We start from the raw sequence: 26393 nt of genomic DNA, 5'->3' as shown, positions 1-26393 counted from the left end.
CCTCAGCCTCCCGAGTAGCTGGGACTACAGGCACATACCACCACACCCAGCAAATTTTTTTGTATTTTTAGTACAGACGGGGTTTCACCATGTTGGCCAGGATGGTCTCTATCTTCTGACCTCATGATCCGCCTGCCTCAGTCTCCCAAAGTGCTGGGATTACAGGCATGAGCCACCGCGCCTGGCCGAAATTCACTTTTTACTATACACCTCTATGTTAGTTATCTATTGATTTTGTAAAAATTTAGGTGAGAAATAATGAAGGATTGGAGTGGGCAGGAGAAATGGAAAGGAGGGTGCAGGTCTGAACAATGTCCATAAAGTTAAGTTGGCAGAACTTCTTGGTTACTAAGAAGTAAGGTAAGTGAGAGGGATAGAGAGAGAGAGAGAGAGAGAGAGAGAGAGAGAGAGAGAGGGGATAGAGGCCCAGTGTTCTGTTTATAGGTCAGGTGGGTGATGCTCCCATTAACAGAGATGTAAAATAGATGAGGGAAGGCCAAGCTGTGGAGAAGTTGATGCCCTTAGCTTTTGGCAGAGCTGAATGGCACTGTACAGGACACACTGGCCGAGAGTCAGGGGCAAGGACTTGGCCTTAGATACAGCATAGAGAATTGTTGTCACTGCAAATGGCAGTTTTAAACTTGAACTGGCTTTAAGCAAAGGGAATATAAATGCTCACATAATTGAGAAGTCAAGGGACACTGGCTTCAGGCATGGCTGTATCCAGATGCTCAGGATCTTTCTCTTTGATTTCTTGGCTCTTCCCTCATCTGTGTTGGCTTCAGTGTCAGGCAGATTTTCCCTATATGGTGGCAAAATGGCCATAGACTTTACATTTAACTGCTGGGAAAAGAATCTCTCTCTCCCTATAGTCCCAGGAAAAGCCCTGATATTGATTCCCCTCAGCCCAGTTGGGTAATATGTCATTTACTGAACCCACTGGAGTATCTCTGATTGGCTGGTTACTTGCTCACCCTTTGGGTGGCTGGCAGTGGTTAACCCAGAGAAACCTCTTGGACTGACAGCCTGCTTGAAGAGGTTTCCTAAAGGGAAATTGAAATACTGTTACTGTAAGCAAGGGCAGTGGGACCAAGCGCGGTGGTTCATGCCTGTAATCCCAGCACTTTGGGAGGCAGAGGCAGGCGGATCACGAGGTCAGGAATTTGAGACCAGCCTTACCAACATGGTGAAACCCTGTCTCTACAAAAAATACAAAAATCAGCCAGGGGTGGTGATTTTACATGCGCCTGTAGTCCTAGCTACTCAGGAGGCTGAGGCAGGAGAATCACTTGAACCCGGGAGGCGGAGGTTGCAGTGAGCCAAGATCGTGCCACTGCACTCCAGCCTGGGTGATAGAGTGAGATGCCGTCTCAAAAAAAAAAAAGAAAAAGAAAAAGAAAAAAAAAAAAGCAGTGGATGTAGACCTGGCAAGAACAATGACATTGAGATGAAGTGTGCTCAGGTCAGAGCTCCGAGGAAGCCCTCTGCTGCAGGCTGAATGTTTGTATCTCCCTCAAATTCATATGTTGAAGTCCCAAGGTGATGGTATTTGGAAGTGGGCCTTTGGGAGGGATTACAGCCCTGATAAGAGGAGACTTGAGAGCTTGCTTCTTCTCTTCTCTGTGCCATGTGGGGCTACAATAGGATGGCGGTTATATACACAAGTCAGGCCCTTGGCTGCCAGCAGAATGGAATTTGCCAGCACCTTGATCTTAGACTCTTCACCCTGCAGACCTGAGGAATAAATGTGTGTTGTCAAGCCACCCACTCCATGCTAAGCTGTTATAGTAGCCCAAGCAGATTAAGATGCCTGTTTGACTCTCTATGACTGCGTAACACACCACTCCAAAGACAATTATTTTATCATCTTTCACAGTTTCTGTGGGTCAGGAATTTGGGAAGGGCTCATCTGGGTGGTTCTGCCATGGTGTCTCTTTTGTGATTACAGTGGAAGCCGGAGCAGTGGGGAGCTGGAGCAGCTGGGAGCTGGCCAAGCATCTCTCTCTTCATATAGCCTCAAAGCCTCTCCCTGTGGGCTCTCTTCGTGAGCAAGTTGGGCTTCCTCACAGCATGGCAGCTCAGAGTGTTGACACCTCTTACACTCTGTAGCTCAGGACTCCCATGAGTCAGGCCATATTGCCCTTATGACCCAGCCTCACAAGTCACCATAGAATCGTTTCTACTGTAGTCCGAGTCGCTAAGTTTGGCTCAGATTCAAGGGGAAGAAACAAAGACTCTGCCACTCAGTGGGAGGAGTCTTAAATAATTCATAGACATTGTTGGGCACCATGGCTCAAGTCTGTAATCCTAGCACTTTGGGAGGCCAAGACAGGAGGATTGCTTGAGCCCAGGAGCTCGAGACCAGCTTGGTCAACATAGGGAGACCCTATCTCTTCAAAAAACTTAAAAGTTAAAAATAATTAGCTGAGCATGGTGGCATGCGTCTGATCGCACCACTACACTCCAGCTCAGGCAACAAAGTGAGACTCTATCTCAAAAAATTATGGACATGTTTTAAAACTGCCATACTACATTTGAAGAGGTCAGAGGAGGAGAAAGAAGCACAGAAGCATCTAGAGAGATGGTGGGTGGTGGTGGCTGGGGGCAAGAATCTGGGATGTGTGTATGTGTGTGTTGGAGTGGGGGTGCATTGTGTCATAGAAACCAAAGAAACACATTTCCAAGAAGGGCCTGTTCAGCCTTGCCAAGTACATAAGAGACATATAGAAGGACAACAGGACTTAGATTTGGCAACAAGGAGGTCAGTGGGAATCTTGGCCAGAGAATTTAGGGTGTGATAGGGGAGGTAGCCAGATCGCAGTAGGTTGAGAGGTGATGTGGGAGGCAAAAAAGTGAGGAGGCAGGGGCACTTTGTGGAGTGGTTTGGAGAAGGGGTGTGTGTGTATGTGCACCTGTGTATGTGCGTGTGTGTGTGTGTGAAGTGCAAAGAGCCCCACACCATCGACAGAAGGGGAGGGGCCCCTGATATCAGAGCAGGGGTGGATGAAATTCTGGGGCAGTGGGAAGAGATGAAGTCAAATATACAGGGGGATGGGCTGGCCCTGACTAAAAAAGGAGGGCCCCCGTATCCTCTGAGAGCCTGGGGAGGAGGGAAGGGGTCCACCAAGAACAGCCACAATGTAGTGTCTGTAAGTTGAACTCTGGAGTCCAGCAGATCTACACTTGAATCTTGGTTCCACCACTTACTGCTTACATGATTTGAACACTCTGTGCCTCAGTTTCCCTGACTGTAAAATGAAGATAATTTAAGTACTTGCCTCTCAGAGGATTTGAAAGAGTGAAATGAGATGTGCATATAAGACACTTATCCAAAGTACCTGGAACAAAATTAGAAGTCAGCAAATTATGATTATTGTTACTGTTATTCTTATATTAGTTTATAGGTGAGTAGGGTGGGAAGGTGAGAGACATGACACCTGATAAACTGTCTACTTTTGAGAAAAACAAAATGGATTATCTATTAAGAAATCGGAAAATTTGTCCAGGCATGGTGGCTCACACCTGTGATCCCAGCACTTTGGGAGGCCGAGGTGGGTGGATCACTTGGGGTCAGGAGTTTGAGACCAGCCTGGCCAACATGGTGAAACTCTGTTTCTACTAAAAATACAAAAATTAGCTGGACATGATGGTGCATGCCTGTAGTCCCAGCTACTCTTGAGGCTGAGGCAGGAGAATCACTTGAAGCAGAGGTTGCAGTGAGCCAAGATCATGCCACTGCACTCCAGCCTGGGTGACAGAGAGAGACTCTGTGGAAGGAAGGGAGGGAGGGAGGGAGGAAGGAAGGAAGGAGAAAATTTTAGGTCAGCAGAGGCTTAAAAAGCATGGTAAGGGCCGGGCGCGGTGGCTCAAGCCTGTAATCCCAGCACTTTGGGAGGCCGAGGCGGGCGGATCACAAGGTCAGGAGATCGAGACCACAGTGAAACCCCGTCTCTACTAAAAATACAAAAAATTAGCCGGGCGCGGTGGCGGGCGCCTGTAGTCCCAGCTACTCAGGAGGCTGAGGCAGGAGAATGGCGGGAACCCGGGAGGCGGAGCTTGCAGTGAGCCGAAATCGCGCCACTGCACTCCAGCCTGGCCAACAGCGTGAGACTCCGTCTCAAAAAAAAAAAAAAAAAAAAAAAAAAAAAAAAAAAAAAAAAAAAAAAAAAAAAGCATGGTAAGGCAGATACAAAAGGCCACATGTGGTATGATTCCATTTATGTGAAATATTCAGAATTAGCAAATCCATAGAGTCAGAAAACAGATAAGTGGTTGCCAGGGTCTGGGGAAAGGGAGGAATGAGGAGTTCTTACTTAATGAGCTTCCTTTTTGGGTGATGAAATTATTTTGGGCCGGGCGCGGTGGCTCAAGCCTGTAATCCCAGCACTTTGGGAGGCCGAGACGGGCGGATCACGAGGTCAGGAGATCGAGACCATCCTGGCTAACACGGTGAAACCCCGTCTCTACTAAAAAATACAAAAAAAAACCTAGCTGGGCAAGGTGGCGGGCGCCTGTAGTCCCAGCTACTCGGGAGGCTGAGGCAGGAGAATGGCTTAAACCCGGGAGGCGGAGCTTGCAGTGAGCTGAGATCCGGCCACTGCACTCCAGCCTGGGGGACACAGCGAGACTCCGTCTCAAAAAACAAAAAAAAAACAAAAAAAAGAAATTATTTTGGAGCTAGATAGTGGTGATGATTGAACAACATCGTGAATGTTATAAATGTTATAAATGTAATAAATGTCACTAACAGTAAATTTTATTACGTGTATTCTACTACAATTTAAAAAAATGAATAGTGAAGATTTGGAACAACCAACAATAATATAATGTTAGCTAGGCATGGTGGCACATGCCTCTAGTCCCAGCTACTCACGAGGCTGAGGCAGGATCGCTGGAACCCAGGAGGTCAAGACTGCAGTGAGCTGTAATTGTAGCACTGAACTCTAGTCTGGGCAACAGAGCAGGAGCCTGTCTCAAAACATAAGTAAATAGGGCCGGGCACGGTGGCTCACACCTGTAATCCTAGCACTTTGGGAGGCTGAGGCAGGTGGACTGCCTGAGCTCAGGAGTTTGAGACCAGCCTGGGCAACATGGTGAAATCCAATCTCTACTGAAAAGAAAAAAAAAATAGCCGGAGTGGCAGAGCCTACTCTCTCGGGAGGCTGAGGCAGGAGAATTGCTTGAACCCAGGAGGCGGAGGTTGCAGTGATCCAAGATTGTGCCACTCCAGCCTGAGTATACTTACAGTTATTTCTTGATTATATGCTAAACAAGGGGTGGATTATTCATGAGTTTTCTGGGAAAGGGGTGGAAATTTCCCAGAACGGAGGGTTCCTCCCCGTTTTAGACTATAGAGGGTAACTTCCCCATGTTGCCATGGCATTTGTAAACTGTCATGGTGCTGGTGGGAGTGTCTTTTAGCATGCTAATGCATTATAATTAGCATATAATCAACAGTGAGGATGACCCAGAGTCACTTTTATTGCCATCTTGGTTTTGGTGGGTTTTGATGGGCTTTTTTTTTTTTTTTTTTTTTTTTTACCATATCTTGTTTCATCAGCAGAGTCCTTGCGACCTGTATCTTGTGCCGACATCCTATCTCATCCTGTGACTAAGAATGCTAACCTTCTGGAAATGCAACCCAGTAGGTCTTAGCCTTATTTTACCCCGCCCCTATTCAAGATGGAGTTGCTCTGGTTCGAATGCCTCTGACACAAGGGCAGCTTTCAGCAATAGAATACGGTAGAAGTCATGCTGTGCCAGTTCTTCCTCTTCCCACCTCTCGGAACACTCACTTGTGAGATGTTCCCTCTAGGACCCAGTCCCCATGCCAAAGAAGCCCAAGCCACATGGAAAGCCCACATGGAGGAGCTCCAGAAATCAGCCCCAGGCAACCTCCAGCCCACAGCTGGCACCAGCTACTGTACTGGACAGCATCATGTGAGTGAGTCTTGGATATTCCAGGCCATATGAGCGCCCTCAGATAACATCATGACTACAAGAACGGTTCCATGGAATCTCAAAAACCCACAGAATATTGGCAGACACTAAAGTGGTTTGTTTTTGCAGCAGCAGACATCTGAAACCAATCCTTACTGTGGTCTATGCATCCGTAGAGGATCTACTGCCTTCTCCTCCCAACCTTACTCTTTGCTCTCATCTTCCTCCACTCCCTCACTCCAGCCACACTGGTCTCCTGGCTATTCCTTGAATGAACAAAGATATTGGGCAAAGTCCTACCTCCAGGCTCCAGAACCTCTGCACTTTTTGTTTCGGTGCTTTTATTGCTTTTTCTCTTGATATCTGCATGGCTAGCTTCCTGCTTTATTCTCTGCTCATGTGTCACCTTATCAAAGAGGGTTTATTTAAACCCTGTGGTAGAGACATAGACTGCTCGCTAAATTTCCATGTGCTTCACCAGTCCCCTTGGAGTTAGGCAAAGCCCTGTGGTTACTTCTGGCGAATGAACTATGAGCAGAGTGATGCATGTCACTTCTGGGCCAAAGAGTTTGTTCCAGTTGCTACTGCTGCCTAACAAACCACCCTAAAACTTAGTGATTTGAAACTACAACAATCATTATTTTACTAACAAATCTGTAATTTGGGCAATTCTCAGCAAGAAGGCTCATATCTGTTCCACTTGGCAATAGCTGGGTTGCTAAACAGGGGACTGGACAGATTTACTTCCAAGGCGGCTTGTCCACTTTGGCTGGCAAGTTGGTGATGGCTGGCAAGTTGGCGGCAAGTTGGTGATGGCTGTTGTTGGGGCTCAGGTGGGGCTCAGGACCAGGGGCCTCAGTTTTCCATGTGGTACTCTACACAGTTTATTAAGCTTCCTCATAGCCTGGTGGCTGGATCCCCAGAATGAGTATCCCAAGAAAGAGGAGGTAAACACTGCAAGATTCCTAAGGCCAGAGCTTAGAAACTGCTCCAATATCACTCCCACTCTATTCTACTTGTCATAAGGCCACATCCAAGGGGAGGAGACTCCTCCCTCTCAGTAGCAGAAATGTCAAATAATTAGGGGACTATGTTTCAAAACTGCTACAGCACTGAAGAGCTGATGCATGACCCTCCATTATCTTTTCTCCTGCCATAACAACTGTGGAGACTGCATGTTGACATGGTGGACCAGAAGATGGAAGCGGACTGGACTGCTGAGCCATTGCGTGAGGACAGCTGCTGTGGAAAGTCACAGTATCAGAATCTGTTTAAGCAGGAAATAAGCCTTCGTCATGTTAATCCACTGGTATTTCAGAGTTCATTTGTTACTATGTCAAAATGCAGCCTATCCTCATTGATAAAGAAATTGGTACCAGAAGTAGGGTGCTTATGTCATCAAAACCAAAATGTGCAGCAGTGACTTAGTGGTTGTGGCAGCCAGCAGGGAAGCTGGTAATCCTTGTCATACAAAAGCAAAACATTTGGTAAAACTTTTACTTCAGTAACTTGGAAAGCAGACTCTATGGGCACCTTTGGCTGCATTTGTCAAAATATTCAAGAGAAAGATAAGCTCAGAAATGAACTGGCTGACCTACAAGTCGAAATAAAAGGAAAACAAGTTCAGAAATGTAGGTCCTTGCAGAAGTGGAAAAGTCTGACATTTCTGGATCCCAAGTAGAAAGAGATGAGCTTTAAAAAGGTGCTAAGCATACTAAAATTAGCAATTCATTAAAATGCTTCAGGGCAAAGACTAAGTGAAGAGTGTGGCCTTCCCAGCAAGTTTTAAAAAATTCTTTTCTTTTTTTTTGAGACGGAGTTTTGCTCTTGTTGCCCAGGCTGGAGTGCAATGGCACAATCTTGGCTCAAGGCAACCTCCGCCTCCCGGGTTCAAGCGATTCTCCTGCCTCAGCCTCCTGAGTAGCTGGGATTACAGGCACGTGCCGCCTTGCCCAGCTAATTTTGTATTTTTAGTAGAGATGGAGTTTCTCCATGTTGGTCATGCTGGTCTCAAACTCCTGACCTCAGGTGATCTGCCCACCTCAGCCTCCCAAAGTGCTGGGATTATAGGCATGAGCCACCACGCCCTGCCAAAAATTTTTTCTTATCAATTAAAGTACTTCAAGGCTAGAATCAGCTAAAGTATAAGATTGCATTTTTTTTTAAAGGCTTTGAGTGAAAAATGCCTGTAAAAACTCTCAGAGCCAAGAGCATATTAGAGGTGCAACTCTGCCACCTGTTATTCTTGCTAATTGCCGTTACATTGAGAGTGACAGCTTTGGGATAGGAAGCAAAGGAAAAAAGCAGACTTAAGAACAATGTATTGAAAAGTATTGTGGGTATGGTTTTAGTACCATTAACTACAGTTAAATGGATAAGAAACCTAAGTTTTTTTTTGAGATGGAGTTTCGCTCTTGTTGCCCAGGCTAGAGTGCAATGGCATAATCTTGGCTCATTGCAACCTCCACCTCCTGGGTTCAAGTGATTGTCCTGCCTCAGCCTCCCAAGTAGCTGGAATTACAGGCATGTGCTACCATGCCCGGCTAATTTTTTTGTATTTAGTACAGACGGGGTTTCACCCTGTTGGTCAGGCTGGTGTCGAACTCCTAACCTCAGGTGATCCGCCCGCCTCGGCCTCCCAAAGTGCTGGAATTACAGGCGTGAGCCACTGCGCCCAGCCAGAAACCTAAGGTTTTTTTTTTTTTTTTTTTTTTTTTTTTGAGAGGGAGTCTGGCTCTGTCGCCCAGGCTGGAGTGCAGTGGCCGGATCTCAGCTCACTGCAAGCTCCGCCTCCCGGGTTTACGCCATTCTCCTGCCTCAGCCTCCCGAGTAGCTGGGACTACAGGCGCCCGCCACCTCGCCCGGCTAGTTTTTTTTTGTATTTTTTAGTAGAGATGGGGTTTCACCGTGTTAGCCAGGATGGTCTTGATCTCCTGACCTCGTGATCTGCCCGTCTCGGCCTCCCAAAGTGCTGGGATTACAGGCTTGAGCCACCGCGCCCGGCCGAAACCTAAGTTTTTAAGAGAATTGTACTGCCAAAGAAATCACAAACCTGGGCTACAAAGCCTAAGAGGCTGGCTGCCTGTAATCCTAGCACTTTGGGAGGCTGGGGGCGGGTGGATTGCTTGAGCCCAGGAATTCAAGACTAGCCTGGCCAACATGGCACAACTGTCTCTACAAAACACACAAAAATTAGCTGGATGTGGTAGTGTGTGCCTGTAGTCCCAGCTCCTTGGGAGGCTGAGGTGGGAGGTTCACCTGAGCCCAAGGAGGTTAAGGCTGCAGTGAACTGTGATTGCATCACTGTACTCCAGCCTGGGCAACAACAACAACAAGAAAAAGCCTGTGACTGTTTGGGTCTCAAAATGATCCTAGTCACTTCATGCTCATTAGGATGGCTACCATAAAACAAAACAGAATGACAAGTTTTGGCAAGGATGTGAGGAAACTGGAACCCTGTGAATTGTTGATAACAATGAAAAATGGTGCAGATGCTATGGAAAACAGCATAGTGATTCCTTGAAAAAGTAAAAATAGAATTACCACATGATCCAGCAATTTTACTTCTAGGTATATACCCCAAAGAACTGAGGTCAGGCACGGTGACTCACTCCTGTAATCCCAGCACTTTGGGAGGCAGAGAACTCCTGAAGTCAGGAGTTCGAGACCAGCCTGACAAACATGGCAAAACCTCGTCTCTACTAAAAATACACACACACACACACACACACACACACACACACCAGGTGCGGTTGTGTGCGCCTGTAATCCCAGCTACTCAGGAGACTGAGGCAGGAGAATCACTCGGACCCAGGAAGTGCAGGTTGCAGTGAGCAGAGATTGCACCACTGCACTCCAGCCTGGGCAACAGAGTGAGACTGTCTCAGAGAAAAAAAAGAACTGAAAGCAGTGTATCTTGAAGAGCCATTTCCAAACCCATTTTCATAGCAACATTGTTCTCAATAGCCTGAAAGGTGGAAGCAACCCAAGTGTCTATCAACAGATAAAAGGATAAGCAAGATGTGATATACACATGCAGTAGAATATTACTCAGCTTTAGAAAGGGAGGAAATTCTGATACATGCTACAACATGGATGAACCTTGAGGACATGATGCAAAGTGAAATACAACAGTCACGAAAAGCAAACACTGTATGATTCTGCTTATATGAGACATCTACCATAGTCAAATTCATACATATAGAAAGCAGAATGTGGTTGCTAGGAGCTAGGGGGAGTGGGGAATGGAGAGTTAATGCATAGTGGGTCCAGAACTTCAGTTTCGCAGGATGAAGAGTTCTCAAGATGGATGATGGTGATGGTTGCACAACAATGTGACTATACTTAATGTCAAATGAGCTGTACACCTATAGATGGTTAAGGCGGTAAATATTATGCTATCTGTATTTTACCACTATATATATATATATATATATAGAGAGAGAGAGAGAGAGAGAGAGAGAGAGAGAGAGTTTCGCTCTTGTTGCCCAGGCTAGAGTGCAATAACACGATCTCAGTTCACTGCAACCTCCAACTCCCAGGTTCAAGCGATTCTCCTGCCTCAGCCTCCCGAGTAGCTGGGATTACAGGCACACGCCACCACGCCTGGCTAATTTTGTATTTTTAGTAGAGATGGTGTTTCTCCATGTTGGTCAGGCTGGTCTCGAACTCCCGACCTCAGGTGATCCACCCATCTCGGCCTCCCAAAGTGCTGCGATTACAGACGTGACCCACCATGCCCAGCCCTCAAAATATTTTTTTAATGATCTTAGGGTCCCCGACAGTTTACAGGCAGTGAGTGAGCTGAAAAAGCTGCATACCTCCCAAGGTACTTTTGGGCCTTCTTGCTTCCAGTGGATTTCTTGCTCTTTCCTGCTCTGCAGAGCTGACCCCTGGAAGTTACTCATCCTCCTTTGTTAGCTGGCCTCTAGCTGAGGTCACACAAAGTGAGGCATCCACAGGAAGTTAGGGGGAGAAAGGGGGAAGCCAGCCTTTTTCTTCCCAACCTTCTCTGACTTCCCTAGCCCATCTTGACTGATACAACCCCCCCACCTAAAATAGTAGCCCCTCCTTACACTTTGTCCCCTTCACTGCATGACATCATTATGTGCATTTATCTGTGTATTCATTATATGTTTCCATTTACTAGAGTATAAGGTCTGTGAGGGAAGGGACTATGTCTGCTTTTCACCAACAAATCCCCAGTCCTTAAGACAGTGCCTGGAACATAGTAGGTGCTCAGTAAAGGTTTATTGCAAAAGTGAATAAATTTAGTAATCGAACCAAACACATACAAGAGAAGAGGGAAGTGCTCATTTCAGCAGCACATATACTAAAATCAGAACAATACAGAGGGCTGGGCACAGTGGCTCATGCCTGTAATCCCAGCACTTTGGGAGGCCGATGCTGGCGGATCACTTGAGGTCAGGAGTCTAAGACCAGCCTGGCCAACAAGGCAAAAACCCGTCTCTACCAAAAAATACAAAAAATTAGCCCGGCGTGGTGGTGTTCACCTGTAATCCCAGCTACTTTGGTGGCTGAGGCAGAAGAATCGTTTGAACTTGGGAGGTGGAAGTTGCAGTGAGCTGAGACTGTGCCACTGTACTCCGGCCTAGGTGACAGAGTGAGACTCTGTCTCAAAAAATAAAAAAGAACAGTCTGGGCACAGTGGCTCATGCCTGCAATCGCAGAGATTAGGAGATCAAGGTCAGCCTGGCTAACATAGTGAAACGCCGTGTCTACTAAAAATACAAAATTAGCTGGGTGTGGTGGCAGGTGCCTGTAATCCCAGTTACTTGGGAGGCTGAGGCAGGAGAACTGCTTGTACCAGGAAGGCGGAGGCTGCAGTGAGCCGGGATCACGCCATTGCACTCCAGCCTGGGCAACAGAGTGAGACTAGGTCTCAAAAAAAAAAAAAAAAAAAAAGAAGAAGAAGAACTCTGAGGAGCGTATGACAGGTAATCACAGCCTGAAATGAAAGCCAGAGAGGTCAAAGACCTCCTTCTCCAAGTCACAAAGCAAATCCTCTACTGACCTGAAACCCAGGTCTCTGTGTATTCTGGCTTGTATCCAGCTCTGCACAGAGACCCTTGACCTCTGGTTTTCTGGAGGAGAAAGAGCAAAGCTTGACATTTAGTTAAAAGGAAACCCTGAAAACAGCTAAGGGTGAGAAACTGGGTTGCTAAGAAACCCCCAAGGATGGGGGAGATGGTTGGCATCCATTGCTAGGCAACCTAGAAGAAGCTAGACAGGCAGGTTTGGCTACAGACACCTTTCTCCCTCCTTTTCATAGACTCCTAGAATGCCAGGCTAGATATGCTCTTAAGAGACAGATATCTAAGTCTGGGTGTTGTGGCTCACACCTGCAATCTCAGCACTTTGAGAGGCTGAGGCAGGTGGATCACTTGAGGTCAGGAGTTCAAGACCAGCCTGGCCAACATGGTGAAACCCTGTCCCTACTGAAAATACACAAAAATTACCTGAGCGTGGTGGTGCATGCCTGTAATCCCAGCTACTCGGGAGGCTGAGGCAGAAAAAATCACTTGAACCTGGGAGGCACGGGTTGCAGTGAGCCGAGATCACGGCACTGCACTCCAGCCTGGGTGACAGAGTGAAACTCGGTCTCAAACAAAAACAAAAACAAAACAAAACAAAGCAAACAGAGACTTCTAGTCCAACCACCTAATCACACAGATGGGGAAACTGAGGCCTCGAAAGGCAAGGTGATTAGCCTAAAGTCCCTCTAATTCCTCCACATGAACAAAGATTAAATAGCATGGGTGAGGCGGGAAGCATTGTCACTGGAGAGTGGCCTTGTGTAGCTGAGGCAGTTTGAGGATAAATCTATGAAAGATAAAGTGACCGAAGATAAATCTATAAAAGAGCGAGGGAGTCAACTGCAAAATGCCTTGAATTTCAAGTCAAGAACTTGAGAGTTTATCTTGAGGGTAATAAGGGGCCATTTAAAGGTTTACAGCAATGGTCAGGTTTGTGTTTTCAAAAGACCCCAGCTGGGCATGGTGGCTCACACCTGTAATCCCAGCACTTTGGGAGGATGAGGCGGGCGGATCATATGAGGTAAGGAGTTCAAGACCAGCCTGACCAACATGGTAAAACTCCGTCTCTACTAAAAATACAAACATTAGCCAGGTGTGGTGGCATGTGCCTGTAATCCCAGCTACTCGGGAGGCTGAGGCAGGAGAATTGCTTGAACCCAGGAGGCGGAGATTGCAGTGAGCCGAGATTGTGCCATTGCACTCCAGCCTGGGCAATAGAGCAAGACGCAGTCTCAAAAAAAAGAAGACCCCTTGGAGGCCGGGCACAGTGGCTCACACCTGTAATCTCAGCACTTTAGGAGGCCAAGGCAGGAGGATCTCTGAAAGCCAGGAGTTTGTGACCAGCCTGGGCAACATAGCAAGACCCCATGTTTACCATAAAAAAAAAAGACTCCTTGACCCCTTGGGCTGCAGTGTGGAGACTCGGGATAAAGTCCAAATACTTTCAAGGTCCTCACTCTTGCCCCTCACCCTTCTCTCTCCACACCGTGCCCGCAAGCTGGTTAGCTTCTGTGTCAGCCACTCTTACCAGGTCTTCCCATGTACTGTTGCTGGCATCTGTAAAGTCCTTTCCTTCACCTCACTCTGCCTTTATCCTATTGTTTCAATTATTACTTCATAACAAACTGCTCCAAAACCTAATAGTGTGGACTACTGCCATCTCATTATGTTCATGGACTCTGTGGGTCAGGAATTCAGACAGGATATAGAAGGGATGGCTTGTCTCTGCTCTGTGATGGCTGGGCCTCTGCTGGGAAGGCTGTCCAACAGCTGGGAGTGACTTGAATTATGAGGGGCTGGAATCAGCTGGAGGCTTCTCCACTCATAAGTCTGGTGCCTGGGCTTAGCTGTCAACTGGAGCACCTACCTACACACGGTCTTCCCACGTGGCCTGGGCTGCTTCACCACATGGCAGTCTTGGCTGTTGGCCTTTCAACATGGCGGTTCAGCATGACTTAGCCTTGGAAATCCTGCAGCATCATGTCTGCTGTGTCCTGTTGGTTACAAGTGGATCATGAAGGCCAACCCAGATTCAAAGGGAAGGTAATTTAAAGGAGGAATGTCAAAGAACGTATAGCCATGTTCTAAGGTCATCACATCCTACTGAGGTTTCAGGCCACAGCTTAAACATCACCTCCTCCAGGGAATGACCTGACCACGCCCCGCTCCATGTCTGGGTTAAGTGTCTCCTCAGTGTGTTCTCCCAGACTCACTGTCCATCGCCAGCAAAGCATTTCCATTCCTGGGTTTATGTGTCTCCTCAGACCTGTGAGCTCACTGAGGACAAATCACGTTTTTCACTTTTGTACGCCCAGCACCTAGCACGCAGCCTGGTCAAGGCAGACCTTCCCCACCCTGCCCCCCCCGCTTTTTTTTACAGGCAGGGTCTAACTCTGTCACCCAGGCTGGAGTGTAGTGGCGTGACCATGGCTCACTGCAGCCTTGAACTCCTGGGCACAAGGAATCTTCCCGGCTCAGCCTCCTGAGTAGCTGGGACTACAGGCTCACGCCACTGTGCCTGGCTAATTTTTTTAATTATATTTTTTAGAGGCAGGGTCTTGTTTTCTTGCCCAGGCTGGTCTCAAACTCCTGGCTTCAAGTGATCCTCCCACCTCGGCCTCCCATAGTGCCGGGATTATGGGCATGAGCCACCATGCCCAGCCCAGACGCTTAATAATGTTTGTTGAATGGGTGAGTGAATGCGCTAAGGCAAGGAGTCCAATCCAGAGTCATTCCTTCCTTAAGAAGCTTACATAAAAACTGGAGAGACAGAGACAAAAAATAAAAACCTCACGTGATAAATGCCAGGTAGTGATAAACGCTATTAAGAAAAATAAAGCAAAGTGACAGGATAGTTTATGGAGGATGTTACTTTATATGGATGGTCAGGGAGGACACTGTGAGGTACTCCCTGTACCTACTCCAGGGCACTTTGAGGTAGTACGCTGGGAGCTGAGACCTGAAGAAAGTAAGACATGTGGCTATCTGGAGGAAGGGTATTTTTTGTTTGTTTTTTGAGACGAAGTCTCGCTTTGTCTTGCCCAGGCTGCAGTGCAGTGATGCGATCTCAGCTTACTGCAGCCTCTGCCTCCTGGATTCAAGTGATTCTCCTGTCTCAGCCTGCTGAGTAACTGGGACTGCAGACATGTGCCACCACGCCCAGCTAATTTTGTGTTTTTAGTAGAGACGGGGTTTCGCCATGTTGGCCAGGCTGGTCTCGAACTCCTGATTTCAGGTGATCCACCCACCTGGACCTCCCAAAATGCTGGGATTACAAGCGTGAGTCACTGCGCCCAGCCAGAGGAAGGGTATTTTAAGCAGAGGGAAAAGCATGTGCAAAAGCCTTCAGGCGGAAGTGTGATTGGCACTTTTGAGGAACAGCAAGGAGACCAGTGTGACTGAGCATGTGAGAAACAGAAAAAGTAGTAGCAGATGAGGCCCAGGCTGAGCCACAGGCCACTTCTCATGGGGCTTTGGAGGCCATGCTGAGGACCCTGGCTTCTACTGAATGAGAGTATTTGGAGAGTTTTGAACAGAGGCAGGGTGTGCTGGGATTTACGGTTTAACCAGATCACTCTGGCTGCTGTGTGGACAATAAGACTATGAGTGGGGCAAAGGAAAACGCAAGAAGCCCTTCGTATGCCCTTATATCCTGGACCCAGAGGCCATGGATGATGTGAGAAGTGACAAGACACAGGGCATATTTTGAAGGTAGAGCCAAAAGGGTATAAGGGAGATGGTGCTGGGAGGAAAAGAGGCATCAAGGATAACTGAGAGGTTTTAGCCTTTCATTTCACATCAGCTGTGAAGATGTAGTGTGTGGAAGCAGGCTTGGGAGCGCTGTGGAAACAAGAGTTCATTTTTTGGCATGTCAAGTTTGAGGCGCCAATTAGATATACCAGTGGAGATGACAAGAAGGCAGTTAGTCTAGCCATGTCTGGGATGGAGATGTAGACCTGAGAATCCTCAGCTATGATACTTCAGCGTCCCAAGTAGCTGAGACTACAGGTGTGCACCACCATGCCCAGCTAATTTAAAAAAAAAAAAATTTAGTAGAGATGAGGTCTTGCTTTGTTGGCCAGGCTGGTCTCGAACTTCTGAATTCAAGAAATCCTCCCACCTTGGCCTCCCGAAGTGCTGGGATTATAGGTGTTTGATAAGCAGAATTCTAAGATGGCCGCCAAGATTCCCAGTCTCTGGTGTAGCTGCCCTAGACAGCCTCCTCCCTTTGAGTGTCAGCAAATGTAGTATGATGGCTGTCACTCTTACAAGGCTACAAGATCCTGCAAAGGTGAAGGGATTTTTTGCACATATGAAGATTCCACATTAGTTGATGTCTAATCAAAAAGGAGATATTCCTGGGTGACTCTGACCTAATTAGGGAAGGCTTTTCTCTTTTTTTTTTTTTTCGAGACAGAGTCTCGCTCTGTCACCCAGGCTGAAGTGCAGTGACTTGGTCTTGGCTCATTGCAACCTCCGCCTCCCAGGTTCAAGTGATTCTCCTGCCTCAGCCTCCCAAGTACCTGGGATTACAGGCGATTGCCACCACACCAGGCTAATTTTGGTATTTTTACTAGAGACGGGGTTTCACCATTTGGCCAGGCTGGTCTCGAACTGGGCTGACCTCAGGTGATCCACCCACCTCGGCCTCCCAAAGTGCTGGGATGACAGGTTTGAACACACCGTGCCCGGCCAAGGGAGGCTTTTAAAAGAGAGCTTAAACCTTCCCTGAGCCAAGTGACTCCAAGCAGCAGAAAAATTCTCCGCTGGCCTTGACAAAATAAGTTGCAATATTGTGAGAAAGCTGGGGAGGTCCTGTGGGGGCCTTGTGGCAAGAAACTGAGCAGCTTGTAGTAATCAGGAGTGGCACTAACTGACAGCCAGCAATAGAACAGGGATCTCTGTCCTATAAGCACAAGGAACTGAATTCTGCCCACTACCATGAGAGTTTGGAAAAGGCTGCTGAGCTCCAGGAAGGATGCAGGCCACCAGCTCCCCAGTTGCTGCCTTGTGAGATCCTGAGCAGAGACCCAGCTAAGGCATGCTGGACTCCTGACCCATGGAGACTGGAATAACAAATGCATGTTGTTTTACACTGCTAAGCCGGTGGCAATTTGTTGCACAGCAATAGATGAGAAACAATACATCAGCGTATGGTGTTCTGAAAGCCTTGGAAGCAGGGTGGCTCACACCACCCAGGCAAGGGGCATGACCCAGCAATGAGTCAACAGGACTGCATGAATGTAGTGAGACTGGAGTGCAAGTCAGTTGCTTGGCCTGGGATACACCCTGACTCCCACCTCCCAACTGCACAAACTTTGGTTCTACTCCTCTTAGCCACTAGGTGGCCCCAGAGACCCCATAAGCAGTTGTCTCCCCAACCTTTCAGGTCGGCATCTGAAATGGAAGGAACCAAAATATGGTCCCTTTTCTAGTCCTATTACCGACTCCCCCATTCGGCCCACAAAGGGGAAGAGGATTGCCCAAGGTCCCAAGGTCCCACAGCTCTCTAGCATTATCTCCAGTCAGGCATTTTACGGTGCATCCCATTCCAGGCTATTCTTTAAGACTAACTCAGATGACGACCTCCCTCCTACCTGCTTTTACCAGGGGAGGGACTGGCAGTGAGAACGGTATCAGCAGGGGGCCCTGGAGGGCCTGTGGGCTGAGGCTGGAGTCTCTGATTGACATGACTGATGTACAGACTAGGAAAGTGTGCAGCCCCTAGGTTGGTGCTGATGGCGCTGGTGAAGACTCTTGACATTGGGATACATCCAACGGGCTTAGCTGCAGTTGCTGGGCCACTGACCCAATTCCCTTCGTCCAGTCCCTTGAACCCTCTGTTGTAGACTGGGTTTCTCTAGAAACAGACAATGAGACTGAGTTTGGGTTGCAAGATGTTTATTAGGAATAAGCACCTGTGAAAAGAAGAGGAAGCAGGCCTGGGCATAGGAAGTCAAACTGTGCTGCAGGCCTGACGAAGCCCTGGCTGTTCTGGGCCTGCTGGGAGTACTGCCTGCCAGTGTCTGTCCCATGTTGGATGGAAATGACCAGGTGTTTATACCATGCCTCACTCAGACACCAGATACAGGCTGCCCCAGGAAGGGCGTGGTCTCAGGTGAAGTGGCTCTCTGCAGCTGTGGCCACCCTGATGGCACTTCCCATAGCTGGGGAAGTCCTCCCTTGAAGGGAGTTCTGGGGGCAGGTACCCCTATCTTCCACACCTTCTCAACTCTACCTCCTCTTTCAGGTTTTTTTTTTTTTTTTTGGCCAGCTTGCTTTCAACCAGAGAGGCTGAGACGAAGCAGTCACTGTAATTTCCACACTCAGCCCTGGCTCTTACTGGGAAAAAAGGGGCTTTGTTCCAGCTTAGGAATACACTGGATCTGACAGATGAAGAATTAGGGGGAGGGGTGTCAGAGGGACAAAGGAGGGAAAAGCCTTGGACTCTGCTGTAAAACACTAGTCAGAACCTCAAAGACAAGAATCACTACACTTCTGTTGCTCTCTGGTCATTCAGTTAATCTACTCTGCAGGTCAGTGTGTGCCAGGCACTGGGACCAATCCCACCACTCCAGGCCCTCAGCTGGGGGCCTAACACAATCTGCAGATTCAAACAGGGAGGGAGAGGCAGCACCCCGAAGCCATGCTTCACCAGGAGGCAGAACCAAGCCCTGTCTCTGACCCTGGCTGCTTGCAGGCCCTCCTGTAAGTTGCTTCCCCGCCTGACCCTGTTTCCTTCTCTAACAATGGAGTAACATGATGGGCACCATGTTGAATGCTTCTCACCTCAAACTTCATTTCATCCTGTGAAGCAGCTACTATTATTATCCCCATGTTACACATATGGAAAGAAGAGTTGGGACTTAGTTAATTTTTTCAATCAAGGTCACACGGGTACTCAGTGGTGGAGCTGGGCTTTGAGTCCAGAGTGTGGCCCAATTTTGCTTCTTAATCCTCATTAAAGGCACAGAAAGGCATGGTCAAGCCAGCCCCCTCAGACCAGACCTGCCTGCATACTTGTTTCATTTGGCCCACAGAGATTTAAAAATATGAGTCAGCTTTCATTTTGAAATTAAGATGACTCAGAAACATCCATCCAGCTTCTCTTGAAAAAATCTGGCCACCTGGCCACTGTGGACTGCATTCCCACAGGGTCACAACTGGCAAGAGGTAGGCCCCTTGAAGTGGGTCATGACACCAGTGTCCACCTAGAGTCATTGTTTATGTTACCTGCCTGGTCCCTACAGGGATGAGTTTGCTATTCTTCATGAAGGCCAGGGATTCCTGAGATAGAAGCCTAGACAGGCCAGGTGGCTTGCCCTGGGACACCCAGCTCAGGCCCAAATCACACGGACTTGAACCTGGCAAACTGTTTAGGGAGGGTTGAGGAAAAGCACAGACATGCAGAACCACAGGGCAAGGTCGGGGCAAATACACTTTATTCAGTCCTGGCATCAGACTGGCGGAGTCCTGCTGCGGGTGCCAGTGGCCCAGACGGAGGGACCCCACCCCTCAGCTACGAGACTAGTTCTCCAAGACCACAGACAGTGACATCTCTTCACTCACATGACGGTTTTTTTTTTCATTGTCTTTTTTTGTTGTTGTTGTTTTTCTTAAAAAAAAAAAAAAAAAAAAAAAAAAAGAGAGAGAGAGAAAGAAAGAGCGCAAGAAAGGCCCAGAGCCGGAGCACCAAGCTTAAAGGAGGCAGCTGGTGGCTTTGTCAGCGACGGGAACGCGTGGGGCAGAGACCTGCAGAGACCCTGGACAGGGGTCCCGGAGGACTCTGGGACCGTTTGTTCCTGAGATTTGTGTGTGTGAATGAGAGTGTGTGAGCCACCCAGGAGGGTGAACACACGCCGGTGAGATACAGGTAGTGAGGGCAAGGGGAGTGTGGGGAGGCCGGAGGGGCGGGGCTGGACAGAGAGATGGCGGCGTGAGAGGGGTCACAGCATCAGGGACAGGGCTCCCGAGGGCACCCTGAACTGGACACAACTTTCTCCTAACAACAGCGTTCTCCCCATTTCTCAGGTGGAAAAACCGAGGTGCAAACGGCCCACCTCTACTCGGAATCCATACTCAGTCTCACTGGCCAAATCGATGGTCTCTCTCAAGCCAGATGTTTAAAAGCGGGACTCTTCCTGCCATCACATCTGCCATCCACGCCTCAGTCCCAAACCCCTAGCACCAAAGTGCCTCAGTTTTTCCCGCTGAATACTGCAGCTGTGGGTACTGAGGGTGGACCTGGGTGACAGGAAGGGCCGGTGGGCTTAGGGAGGAGCCCAGGTTTCGGGTGCCCTGAGGTGAGCGGGCACTTCCCAGGAGGGGGTGAGGGGGGAGCAGCAGGGATCCTGTCCCCAAACAGACTGGTAAGGTGTCTTGGTTTTGAGTTTTCTTGAGTGGTCCTTTCCTCTACTGCTGGATTTCCAGAGAAAGACCCTACCTCCCAATTCCCAGTTGGGGGAAAAAAGGGACGTACAGATAGACAGTAGAGGCAGCCACGCGATCCGAGAGGTCGTGCGCGTGGATGCAGGAGACCCCATACCGGAAAAGGGGCTATGCCACTTGGGAGAGTTTCAGGCCCAAACCAACCCTTCCGAGTGCTCCTCCCATTAAGGCAGCGACGCCCCGTTGGGTGGAGAGGAAACCTAGGACTCCCGGATCAAAGGATTTCCCAGGATCGCTCTACACTCGCCCCCGCTTTTGCCCGGAGCGGGCGAAGAGTGCGGCTCCACTGGGACCAGCCCCCTCCTCCCAAGAAGCATTAAGCATGCGCACGAAGGGGGTGGGCCCCAGCGGAGAGGCGGGCCCTAGCGTTCCGGGGATAAAAGGAGTGCGCCCCTCCCCCCAGGGAAGGGAGGGGCACAGGAGGAGCGCGCGTTGCCACCCAGCCGCATCGCCCCCCTAACCCGGAGAAGGCAGGCTGGGCGAGGGAGGAGGGATTCCAGAGCAAGAGAGGGGGCGGGTCCTCCGGCCACGAGGAGGGGCGTGTGCAAAAGGGGGGAGGGGTGCAGGTCTGTAGGAGAAGACGGGAGGTGTATCGGAGGGGGCTGGCTGCTGGTGGCTGTGCAGGAGGGGGCAACGTGGGGAGGGGCTTGGGTGTCAGGGAAGGGGTGGGGGTTGGGCTGCCTTGGGGTGTGTCTGCGGGGGAGGGGCATGTCTGGATCTGAGGGGGGATGGGCACATCCAGGAGGGGGGAGGCTACGCGGGAGATGGGGTGCCAGCCTCGGCCTCCGAGGGGCCCCAATACCTGATTCCTGTATGTAAACAGCTGGTTTGGGGGCGTGCGCGCCCCGCTGACGGTGGGCTCAGTAGGTGAAAACCAGGTCGGCGATGCTAGACGGGCGCCAGTCCCCCGCGATCATCTCGGTAACCTCGGGGGTGCAGTAGTCCGGGAACTCGAAGTGCGACGTGCCCGAGGGAGGCTGCAGGTCCGGGTCGCGATCCAGGGCGCTGCAGTCCAGGCCGGCCGGGCCAGGGGGCAGCCTGGACAGAAAGCCCAGCGACTCCTCCCCCGACGCCACCGTCTCCTCTTCGCCCTCCTCAGCCGCTGTCGCCTCCTCCTCTTCTTCCTCCAGCTCCTCGTCCTCCGACGGTGTCGGGGAGGCGGCGGCGGCGGCCGCCCCCTCGCCCGACGGCCCCTGGGCGCGCTCCGCTTGTCCCCGGGCGGCCCGTCCCGCCGGGACCATCCTCCACAGCTCCCGCCCCGGGGTCTCGACCAGGCGCACTTCCAGCAGCTCCTCGTCGTCGTCTTCATCGTCGTCCTCGGGCGCCGCCGCCCCGCTCCCCAAAGGCCCTCCCGCTGCTCGGCGGCCCCCACGGCCAGGCAGCTGCGGCCCGGGCTTCAGCCGGCTGCCGCCGCCGCCACCACCGGGGGGGCGGGGCCGCGCCTTGGCGGGCGCCCCCTTGCTCTTTTTGCGCGGCCGGTACTTGTAGTCCGGGTAATCCGCCATGTGCTTGAGGCGCAGCCGCTCCGCCTCCCGCACGAACGGGATCTTCTCCGAGTCCTGCAGCAGCTGCCAGCGGCGGCCCAGGCGCTTGGAGATCTCCGCGTTATGCATGTCGGGCCACTGGTCCATGATCTTCCGCCGTTCATGCTGCGACCACACCATGAACGCGTTCATCGGCCTCTTGATGTGGCCGCTCGGGGTCTTGCACCAGCCGGGCTCGCGAGCCCCCTCCTCGGCCGGCCCGGGTCCCGGGGGCGGCGGCCCGCCGTCCCGCTTGGCCCTCGCGCCCCGCTGCTGCACCATCGCGCCTGGGCCCGGGGCCGCTAGACGCCGCCGGGGGCCGTCCGCATCCTCCGCGGCTGGGGGTGGGGGAGGAGGCAGCGGCGACGGAGGGGCGGCCCCGCCCCACGGCTCGGCCCGGCCCCCGCGAGCTGGGGAGCGAGGAGCTGGGCGCTCGGGCCCAACGGACGGCGGGGGGAGAAGGTCAGCGCGGTCTCAGGCGGGCTCGGCGCGCCCCCGCCACCTCCGGCAAGTTGCGTCCTGGCGCACAACACACATTGTTTTGCGGGGGCCGAGGAATTGCACCGTCCGGGCCCCCGCGGGCTCTTCCTGCAGCCTCCGGCTCCGCCGCGGCCCGCGCGCGCCGCTCCCCGCCCGGCCGCCGACGCCTTTCAGTGTCTTTCTCCCCGCGCGGCCCCGCCGGCGCGCGCGCCACCCCTCCCCCTCGCCGTCTGCGGGCCGCTGCGGCGCGCGCGGGGCCGCCCCGTGTAAACACCTAGGTGCCCGCTTGGGCTGCGGCCGGGCCACGCCTCGCGCTCGCGCTCGGGCGTAGCGTCACCCGTTGCTGGGCAGAGAAGCCGGTATTTGCATCTCCCAATCGCTGGCCGCCGGAGCGGGGCGGGGCTCGGGCTGCGGGGCTGGGCGGTCTCGCGGCTGGGATTGGGGGAGACCGGCGAGATCGGTTTCTTTTCTTAGGTTGGGGGTTGGAGGAAGGATAGGGGACGCGAGCCTGCCTCCCATCTGGCGCTGGACGCTTGTCCCTGCCCCGCGTTGCCTTTTAAATTTTAGCTTATTCCGAGACACCTGCCGTCAGGTAGGATTCTGCCCTTTCCTCTTTCAGGGACGTCTTTTCGGACCGTCCCAGAAGAGAATTTGGAGGGACCAAGACTCAGGAAAGCTTCTTAAGGGGACGGACTCAGGTTGTCGTAGATGTTGCCTCCGCCTACTACACACAGGGTCCAACCACATATGGGACCAGCAATGCTTTTGGACCCAATGAACAAATCCCTTTCTCATATATATTTAATCTCGTTTGAGGCTCCACAAGAATCCCGAGGGAGAAAGGAATATGATAATATGATGCCCACTTCCCAAATAGGAAACACCGAGAACACGCAGACTAGGATTCGATTCCGAGGCTCGCGGTCCCAACTGTCTCTCCCCAGCTCAGCACCAAGGGCCGCGGGGCACCTCGCCTGCCAGCCAAAGGTCCTAAGCTGGGCGGACTTCCCGCTTTTCACAAACCGCCGGCGACATTCGAGGATGCGTGGGTGCGCCATTCCCAGGTCCTACCCCACCCCGTAGCCGGCGCGGTGCCTGACTTGGGCGCGTCGCCCCACCCAAGCCTGGAGAAGCGTGCAGGGGCACGGGGCGGAGCCAGTCCTGGGGGCGTGGCCGGGTGGCCGGCACGAGGCGCGTGGCGGGGAGTGGCCGCGCGCTCCCGGCTCACCACGTGTGAGCCAGTTCGGGCACCACCGGGCGTGTGCCGCCCCTGGGGGAGGTCACCTTCACGGCGTCGCGAGCATGGGCGATGGGAGGGGGCGCTGAGGCCTCGCCCTTGGGAAGCAGGAGCTGGGAGGTGTCCGGATTAGGATCTTTAAGGTGGCATTCCGCTGGGGCGTAGCGGGCATAGTTTGGGGCTGGGAGAATGCGCCTCTGGCGGTACAGCTCACCCACTTCTGGACGAGCGAAGGCCAAGAGCCGAGCCTGAGGGTGTGGGGCCAGGAGAAAGTACCGAGGTGCGGCTCCGCTGCGCGGGGGGCGGGGTGATGCTCTGGGTGGCGGGGCGCGGGGTGGGGGTGGTGGGGAGAAAGTAATTGGAGCATCCCTGGAGGGAGGGGGCAACTCTTAAAGGCACAGGGCGCTGGGAAAGAGGAGGCCCTGCTCCCGCCCAAGTGGTCCCTCCGCCTTTCAGAAGCTGAGATCTGGAAAACCCTACGTGTAAAACCTTTACATCTGCAGCCTGAGCAGTCTACCCGATGGAGTCACGCTTCCTGTGTTCACATTCCCAGTCCCTCCTTTTCCTTATCCTGAAAATGGGGATAATGCAGTTTCTCCCTCACATGGTTGTTTTACAGATTAAATGAGATAATGCATGTAAACACATCCTGATACCTAGTGAATGTTCAATAAAACTTACGATAGACGGGACGCGGTGGCTTATGCCTGCAATCCCAGCACTACGAAAAATACAAAACTTAGCCAGGTGTGATGGCCCGTGCCTTTAGTCCCAGCTACTTGGGAGGCTGAGGCAGGAAGATCGCTTGAGCCTGGGAAGTTGAGGCTCCAGTGAGCTGTGATCGTACCGCTGCAGTCCAGCCTATGGAACAGAGTGAGACCCTATCTCAAACAACAATGAAAAGGAAACAAGATAATGAGAGGGTGAGTGACTGGGACAGGATGATAGAGATGGGGGTGAGTTTAGATCTCAAGATGATGAAGAACCATCCATGTAAAACATTCCAGGCAGAGGAAACAGCAAATGCAAGGGACTGGAGATGGGAAAGAGCCTGGGACAAGGTATTGAGAGGGCATGGACAGGTGTCAAGACTAGAGACGGGAGTGTACGATGCGTTTATGTTGAGCTGGAGCTGAAGGGCAATACGGTAATTGGTCCTCAGAAGCCAAGTTATGGAGTTCCCTGGGTTGCTGCAGGGACAAGACAGTGTCCCTGTTCTTAGGGAGGCAAGTCGAGGGCAACAGACAAGCGCAGGTTGTGGGAAGCGAGGGACAGTTTCTTTATTGCAGGATGACATGATCAGAGGTGCACTTTAGGAAGATTAAGGAGTTTCATGTGTTGTAGTTGGATTGGAGGAGGGAAATTTGAGGGGGGGAAAATCGCCAGAAATTTTCTTGTGTTTCAAAAATACGTTCACAGATTCTTTTTTTTTTTTTTTTTTTTTTTTGAGGCAGAGTCTCGCTCTGTCACCCAGGCTGGAGTACAGTGGCGCAATCTCGGTTCACTGCAAGCTCTGCCTCCCAGGTTCACGCCATTCTCCTGCCTCAGCCTCCCCACTAGCTGGGACTACAGGCACCTGCCACCATGCCTTGCTAATTTTTCTTTTGTATTTTTTTAGTAGAGACGGAGTTTCACCATGTTAGCCAGGATGACTTCGATCTCCTGACCTCATGATCCGCCCCCCTTGGCCTCCCAAAGTGCTGGGATTACAGGGGTGAGCCACCGCGCCTGGCCCTTCACAAATTCTTTCATGTTCCTTCCTTCAAAAGAAAGAGGCTAATTCCTCCTCCCCTTCCCCCGTTAAGTGTGAGCTTGCCTCTAACTAATAGAATATGGCAGAAGTGATGGTTTGTGATATCTGAGATTGGATGTAAAAGGCTCTATGTTTTCCTCCTGGCTGTCTTATTTTGTATCATTTATTCTGGGAGAAGTCAGCTGTCATGCGAGGGCACTCAAGCAGTCCTATGGAAAGGTCTATGTGGTAAGGAACTGAAGCCTCCTGCCAACACCAACAAGGAACTGAGACCTACTTCCAACAGCCATCTGAGTGATCCATCCTGGAATCAGATCCTCCAGCCCCAGTCAAGGGGCTTCAGATGACTGCAGCCCTGGCCAGCATCCTAAATGCAACCTCATGAATGACCCTGAGCCAGAACCGTGCAACTAAACTTTGCCTGGATTCATGACCCACAGAAACTGTGAGATGGTAACTGTTTGCTTTGTTAAGCCTCTAAGTCTGGCAATAATATATTAAGCGGTAGTAGACAATGAACACAAGATTATTATTCAGCTGCTGAATTGGAAGAGGAGGGGAAGAAAAAGTTTTCAGATCACAAAATATTCATTGTGTAAAACTTCAAAAATTCTGAAATTTAAGGAAAAAATATCATTTGTTGGGATTCATTGTCCCAGTGCCAAGAGACACCCACTCCTTTTGTTTTTGTTTTTGTTTGTTTTTTTTTTTTTTTTTGAGACGGAGTCCTGCTTTGTTGCCCAGGCTGAAGAGCAGTGGCACGATCTTGGCTCACCACAACCTCTGCCTCCTGGGTTCAAGCGATTCTCCTCCCTCAGCCTCCCAAGTAGCTGGGACTACAGGCATCTATCACCATGCCTGGCTAATTTTTATATTTTTAGTAGAGATGGGGTTTCATTATGTTGGCCAGGCTGATCTCGAACTCTTGACCCCGTGATCCGCCCGCCTCGGCCTCC

General features: G+C 51.0%; 3 protein-coding genes across 5 annotated transcripts in view; 1 reads left to right on the top strand and 2 right to left on the bottom strand.

Annotated features, from left to right (window-relative positions):
- The window catches only part of REM1 (RRAD and GEM like GTPase 1), a 753594-nt gene that overhangs the window by 228149 nt on the left and 499052 nt on the right, over window positions 1-26393 (top strand). The window lies entirely within an intron of this gene.
- NRSN2 (neurensin 2) overlaps window positions 1-26393 on the bottom strand; it is a 79262-nt gene that overhangs the window by 11396 nt on the left and 41473 nt on the right. The gene's annotated exons all lie outside the window — the stretch shown is intronic.
- SOX12 (SRY-box transcription factor 12) lies at window positions 19422-22590 on the bottom strand. The gene has a single exon (XM_050807255.1). It carries the CDS (start codon window positions 22247-22249, stop codon window positions 21305-21307), a length of 945 nt encoding a protein of 314 aa, XP_050663212.1. The 5' UTR covers window positions 22250-22590; the 3' UTR covers window positions 19422-21304.

Source organism: Macaca thibetana, chromosome 10 (genome assembly GCF_024542745.1).
Source record: "Macaca thibetana thibetana isolate TM-01 chromosome 10, ASM2454274v1, whole genome shotgun sequence".
NCBI classification, from domain to species: Eukaryota; Metazoa; Chordata; class Mammalia; order Primates; family Cercopithecidae; genus Macaca; species Macaca thibetana.
Note: the sequence above shows the minus strand (reverse complement) of the source record. Positions and strands in the feature narration are given on the sequence as shown.

Coding starts and splice junctions, on each gene's coding strand:
- SOX12 (XM_050807255.1), bottom strand. CDS start 22,249: ATGGTGCAGCAGCGGGGCGCGAGGGCCAAGCGGGACGGCGGGCCGCCG.